At 37.3% G+C, this 6,911-nt stretch overlaps 1 protein-coding gene across 1 annotated transcript; it reads left to right on the top strand.

Annotated features, from left to right (window-relative positions):
* Nucleotides 1-5,229: 5,229 nt before the first annotated feature.
* Nucleotides 5,230-6,662, top strand: LOC113274440 (BTB/POZ domain-containing protein At2g24240-like). Its single transcript, XM_026523829.1, has one exon. The coding sequence runs from the start codon at nucleotides 5,298-5,300 to the stop codon at nucleotides 6,660-6,662; it is 1,365 nt and encodes a 454-aa protein (XP_026379614.1). The 5' UTR covers nucleotides 5,230-5,297.
* Nucleotides 6,663-6,911: the final 249 nt, after the last annotated feature.

Genomic DNA, 6,911 nt, shown 5'->3' with positions numbered 1-6,911 from the left:
TTTACAGCTAGCATCTCTTAGCTAACACCTATTAAATTTTCTGGGTTTTTTTGACATGATTAGGATCCCTAGCAGTAGTTAGAACAAGGGGACTATGATAACTAGCAATGGGAGCAAGATGATAAACATGAGAATTAGCAGATAAATTGAACCAAATGTCATTTCCTAGAATTCTATCAAGTCTTTCCTAAATAAATTTATTTCCATGTCTTTTATTACACCAAATAAAGGGATTACCAGAGAAAGTTATACCATGCAATCCTAGAGGGTGAAGAAAGTCGTTAACAATATCTAAGACAACCACCTACGCAAAGAGATTTAAAATAAATAAAAAAATCTGAAGCAACTAACAAAGATATTTAAAAATCAAAAGGATTTGAATAACAATTTAAGACGAGAGAGATAATAACATTTGAAGCTTTAAATCACATTTTCAGATTTGAATAACCTAAAACGTGAACAGTGTACATGAAAATACACATTCTATATAATCAAAAAATAATTAGAAATTAAATACTCGATCAATTAATCGAAGATATAAGATTCAGAGTGTTGTTAAAACACATAGATGAAACAATCAAAATCAAAAACAGTAAATCAAAAGCGCTTCAGGATAATAAAAATCTAAGAAACAACAAAATCAACAACAAGATCGTAATCAACAATAAGGAAAACCGGCAGTTGTGCTTCCAGTTTCTTTTTATGAAGAGGGTTGTGATATTTGGAGATTCAACCTTATAGACCGTTTGCATTTTAAGGGAGTCAATTTTCAGGATGTGAAGAATAGTTTTGAGCAACAATGGCAGCAAGGTCAGGGCCGAGTTCAATTCATTCCTATGAATAGAGGTTTTTCTATTATCAAGCTGCAAGCTAAGGAAGATAGAGATAAGATACTTAATGCTGAGGCTTGGATGTTTGATCAAAAAAAGCTTAGCCTAATGTAATGTTTTCCTGGTTTTAATGCGGATAAACACAATACTTCTCATGATACGGTATGGGTTAAGTTCCCTGGATTGCCTGTTGAATTTTGGATTGAGAAAACGTTGTTGGCGTTTAGTAAATCACTTGGTACTCCAATTTTTGTTGATAAGCGTACATTAGATCATGAGTATGGGTATTACGCTCCAGTTCTCATTGATATTAATTTCGCTGAACTTGATACTAATGGCATTCATATCATTGTTGGGGGTAAGGAATTCTGGCAGCCTATTAAGATTCAAACGACCTAAATTCTGCACTAAGTGCAAGATTATTGGCCATGTTGATTCTTAATTTAGGAAAAAACACAAGAACTCTGTGGGTAACGTGCAACAACATGCTTCTGCGTCGCTGCAACAGGGTAACAACTTGGCTATATCGCAGGATACGCGTAGTAATAATGTTGCTGGGGCTGGGAATGAATGGCATGATGCCATATGTAGGAAAGGAAAGACAGCTCCTGTCATGATAGTAGTGCCTGAGATTGTAAACGAGTTACCTAATGGAAGCTAAGTTTCCTTGGGTAATGGCCAGCGTGACAGGTTGATTAATAATCCTATTGGGAATCAGAATTCTGGTGTGCATGGCCAACATGCAAACGTTAACTTTGTTCAAACTGGTCTTGAAGAGGATGAAGTGTTATCGGGGAGTGTTCAAGTGGCAGTAGCAAAACAGCTGCAAGACGAGTTATCCATCTGAAGCTATCTTTCGCTCTGCATATGTCGAATTGGCAAGAACTAGACAAAGAACAGAGTTGCAAATAGTTTTAGCTACTAGTGCTACGGAAGGTATGCCTAGTTCTAAGTCAACATTGAATTCTGAAGCGAGGGAGAGTATGAATTCAATTATTGATAGGACTGTTGTTAACTTATCTGACACTCCTTTAACCGATGATCTTTTTCCCCATGAAAGCATTGTTTCTCCAAATCGGTTCGAGGCTTTGAATGCTGGACTTGGTTTGAATGATAGAATGTCTGCTACTGTTGGTTTGGGTGTTCAAGAAAATTTACAGGAAGGTTCAGCTCCCGTGTTTAATGGGGACGTCTGGAACGCCAGTTATCATGGCACGCAATTCTGGTGGTCCATGTAATTTTGGAAACTGAAATTTGATGGAAATACTTATAAAATTGTTGCTGGTTGAAAGATTAAACCTGGTAATGGTAGACTGAAGTTTTATTCTACAAGGTTGGCGCAGAGAGTTAAGTTAACTAATAATCCCAAACCTGTTTCCTAATGAGAATTCTCTTTTGGAACATAAACGGGATCATGCGTGATGAAGCACAAGCTAAACTTAGAGAGTTAGTTAAGAAATTTAAACCTGATATTATTGGTATTGCTGAACCAAGAGTGTCAGTTAATTCAAGGTATGTTCGTAGATTTTGTATTGAAGGTTTCAGTAACTCGATTATTCATAACTCTACTGATACTTGTATTGGAAATTTTTGGTTGATATGGTCTTTGAATGTGGCTGATCCGGTGGTGGTAAACTCCTCTAAACAAGCTATTACTATTGGTGTTGATGGTGTCCATGTTTCTCTTGTGCATGATAGCTCGGAGCAAATTACTAGGCGTAGTCTTTGGAGGCAGTTGGATATGGGGTCTCTTCAAGTGTCGTGGATGGCAATTGGGGACTTTAATTATGTTCTTCGTAATGAAGAGAAAAAGGGTGGTGCGGCTCCTAGAACCGCAGTAGTTAATGAATTTAGCGATTGGATGGATGACAACAGCCTCTTTAAAGCGGAATCTTTGGGTTGTAAATTTACTTGGTCTAATAGACAAACTAGGGTTCACAGAATTATTAGTAGGCTTGATCAGGCGGTGATTAATGAGTTTTGGTTGAATCATTTTGAGAATTGGCGGTGTAAATCTCTTCCTTGGGAAGTTTCTGATCATTCTCCTCTTATTGGTTAAGCACTTATTAATGTGATTCTTGGAAGGGGAGGATGCTATGTAGATTCAATTAATGTCTGCAAAATACTTACAAGATTCTTCATATTGGATTGCTTCTCCTCCTGCTAAGTGCTCAGCTGTTTGGAATAGCATGTTGGAAGTTAGACATATTATGGAGAATAGAGTTTTTTGGCAAATGGCAAATGGGGCTAAAGTGATTTTTTTTAAATCCTTGGTTACTTAATCACATGGACCATTTATTATGTAGAAATTCACAATCCACCATTGATGTTCATTATGTCTCAGACCTTATTGATCATGGAAATAATTCATGGAAGATTGATATTCTACATGATTTATTTACTCCAGATATTTTGCAGAAAATCATTGCTATAATTCTGAGTTCTGGTGAGGATGACATCTTAACCTGGTCATGCACTATGACAGGTAAATTTTCTGCTAAATCCTGCTATCATCTTTTGGCAAATGAAATTCCTATCTCTTCTGCCATTAGTCAGTTTCCTTGGAAGAAAGTCTGGTCTTTCACTGAAATCCTTCCAAAGATTCATATTTTCATCTGGAAAGTTCTTCATGGGGGTATTGTTGTTAAAAAAAATATAAACAGGTTCTCTCAGTATACTGACAGTATGTGTACTTTCTGTAATCAAAGAGAAGAATCAATTTATCATTTGTTGTTTAAGTATCCTTTTACTATTTTGATATTTCATCAAGCATCTCTAGACTATGATCCTTTGGAGTTAAATGAAAATCTTTTGTGTATTATTGAATTCTGGATGGAGCAAAATATGGATAATAGCTTTGTTTACAGAGTTTGTATTCTGTGGAATATTTGGAAAATTAGAACTGATATGGTCTTCTTTGGCCATGTATTCTCTTTGGAGGTTATCTTCGTAAAGCTACCCTGAACTTTAATCTGTGTACTCAACATCGCCAATCCTCATCTCCAAATTTGGCTCATGGTTCAGATACCTTGCAATGGTCGCCTCCAGATGTGCCTTTTATTAAAATCAATGTTGATGCAACTTTTGTTCCAAATAAGGGTGCAGATGGTGCAATTGCTCAAGATCACAATGGTCAGTTCGTAGGCTGTGAAACTTCTATATTTGACACTACTTCTTCTTTACTGGCAGAGTATGTGGCCTGTAAATTGGGTATTTCTTCGGCAAAAGCCTGTCACTACAACATGTTATCATTGAAGGTGATGCAAAAATGTGACAACTGCGATTCTAGGTGATTCCAGAGACATACCATTGAGTATCCGTTCGGTGATTTTAGACATTCGCAATGAAGCAAACTCGTTTGACGATATTAGATTTGTTCATGTAACAAAACCTGTCAATCAGTTAGCGCATAATTTATGTCAATTTTCTACGCATGAAAATGCAAGATTTAGGTGGAATGCTTCATCTCCACTAGATTCATTTCTTCTAACCTCAGTTTCAATGAAGTAATTGAATAAAGTTCTCGGGCTGTTTAAGCCTGTCTTCCCTTCAAAAAAAAAATAATAAAAAATAGCAAAAAATATTTGCTTCAACTCTAGCTTTTTTAACCAGATTGTGTGCAAAATTATTTCCAGATCTATTAACTAGCTTACAAAACCAAAGTTTATTACTCAAAAAATTATCTTCAATTGAAAGAAGAAGGTTCTGAATGAACCAATGAACTTGTAACTCTTCGCTGTGAATGGAAAGCATCACCGGTTGACAATCCATCTCAAAAATGATTTTATTATTGTGACCTTATTTTGTTTTTAGTGGGGATGGAGTAAGATTTTGGGAAGCCCTAAACTTCGATAATTGTGAATACATGTTGTAATCTATAATGGGATTTGCTGCGGTTTGGCCCATTGACCGAAACCGTTTTTCTATATGTTGTATCTTCTTAAGATACCAAGTAAGGTTCATTGAGATGTCCAGTTCCCGAGATCGACATGGATTCAGTAGCTCATAGTAAACAACACTTCCCACTGTTAATCAACTCCACTTCTCTTTCTATATTTTTGGCGTCACTACAAGTGTCATCATGCTGGTGTTGACTTTCACAACGACCGCGCATGTTGGCTTTGACTTAATATAGGGGGTTAAAAGGCCCATAACATTTTCATTCAGGTACGTTATTTGCTGATGATGAAAGCTGGGTTAGATACGTGTATGATTCGTACGCGTAAGACTTAGATAAGTTGTTAGCTACGTTATTTCCGACTCTTTTTTTTTTATGGTTTTATCTCGATCTCTATTTCTGATGTTATTGAGTTTCGGAAGTCGTCTGCATGCTATATACCGTATATAACAATAATTAGAATTCCTAATCATCTAGCTTTTCCTTGATCGAAAAGAACTCTCTATATGTATATATATATATAAGGGTGTCGGGGCACATTGATATATTCCACACAACTGGAATTGAACATGACGGCCCAGAAGGTGAGATTTAATGTTGGAGGTAGAATCATTGAAACGACTGCAACAACTCTAGCAACTGCACGCCGAGATTCAATGTTTGGAGCTATGTTTGACGATGAATGGAAGCTTCAACCAAGAGGAGATGAATTAGTTAAACCAGAAGAAAAAGAATACTTCATTGATCGTGACCCAGATTGTTTTTCTGTTCTTCTCAATCTTTTAAGGACGGGTAAGCTTCATGTGCCTTCTAACATACCTGAAAAATTACTCTATATGGAGGCTAATTATTATGGCCTTCTTGATCATGTTAGAACTGCAAAGTGGGGTGATTTTGATAGCAACAGGTTAAGATTAGCGAGTACGGTCAGTGGTCAAGCTCCTGGTAATTGTACTGCGATCAGAGCAAGTCCCGACGGAGGTTGTGCTGTTGCTCATGGTGGCATCGTTCGTGTATATGACTGGATGCTCGAAGAACATCCACCGCTAAATCTTGAATATCAAAGTGTTAATGATATTGGGTGGATGGATTCAGATAAAATAGTGATGAGTGTTCGCCAAAACTCGACCAGGCATCCGGGAATGGGTGTTTTCAGTTCTTTAACGGGGGAACTGAGGCACAGGTTTCAGTTGGGCGACGGAAAAGATCAGGTCAAAGGCTTTGCTGCGGGAGCTTTATGTTTTAACTCTGATAGTAACAAGGTACTTGCTAGTTGTAGAGAAACAAGTAATGAAGGAATCTGGGAGTGGCATCAAGTAACCGGAAAACTAACTGAAACAAGTAATCAAGGAATCGGGGTGTGGGATCAAGTAACCGGAAAACAAACCGACTTTTTTGATTTTTGCCTTGGTGGTGATGCTGGAAAGATACAATGGTTGAACGGAAGTAATTGTTTATTTGTCGGCGGTTATATCGATGATAAATACTACATTAATGTTTTGGATTTTAGAGATAAAAGTGTGGTTTGGTCGTGGCCTAATGGTACTAAAGCTTGTGTTACTGCGTCTCGTATTTGGGATGCAAGTCCAATGGACGAGAGTAAATTTTGTGTGGTTGGTGGTGATGATGGAACTTTGGGAGTTTTAGATTTGAGAAGTACCAAAGGCGGAGTTAGATGGAACCCATATAGGGACGTCGAATGTCGCTATCGTCCTAAGTTAACATGTCATGCGGGGCAGGTCTTTTGTTCCATCGATGATGAGATATCTGTATATTATCATGGTCTTGATCAATGGGTTTTAACATCTACTCTTGGAAGAAGTCAAGGTGGTCCAATTCAGGACTTCTCGATAGGTGGTGATCGCCTTTTTGCTCTTCACATTGAGGAGAATGTGTTCGATGTGTGGGAGACTCCATCTGCCCCAATTATTTGATCAATATATATAGTACAACAAAGTCGGGTTGTTTCTCTGGTAACGTTACAAAAATCGGTTTCTTCAGCTGATTGACCCTAAACCAGCTTTGTGAAGTAATTTGGATCTTTTTTTTTGTTGTTGATTTCTAGTAGGGTTTGTTACCGAGAAATTAATGAATTCTTTTTAATGGTTCGACCGAATATGGGTGTGTCATAAAGTTGTTCTAGCAACGTTCATAAGTCATAACATCCGACCAGTAATAGAATT

The sequence above is a fragment of the Papaver somniferum genome, chromosome 4 (assembly GCF_003573695.1).
Source record: "Papaver somniferum cultivar HN1 chromosome 4, ASM357369v1, whole genome shotgun sequence".
Taxonomy (NCBI): domain Eukaryota; kingdom Viridiplantae; phylum Streptophyta; class Magnoliopsida; order Ranunculales; family Papaveraceae; genus Papaver; species Papaver somniferum.
The sequence above is the reverse complement of the archived record's forward strand: the minus strand, read 5'-3'. Positions and strand labels throughout refer to the sequence as shown.

Excerpts from the sequence above, each read along its gene's own strand:
- LOC113274440 (XM_026523829.1), top strand. The coding sequence starts at position 5,298 with ATGACGGCCCAGAAGGTGAGATTTAATGTTGGAGGTAGAATCATTGAA.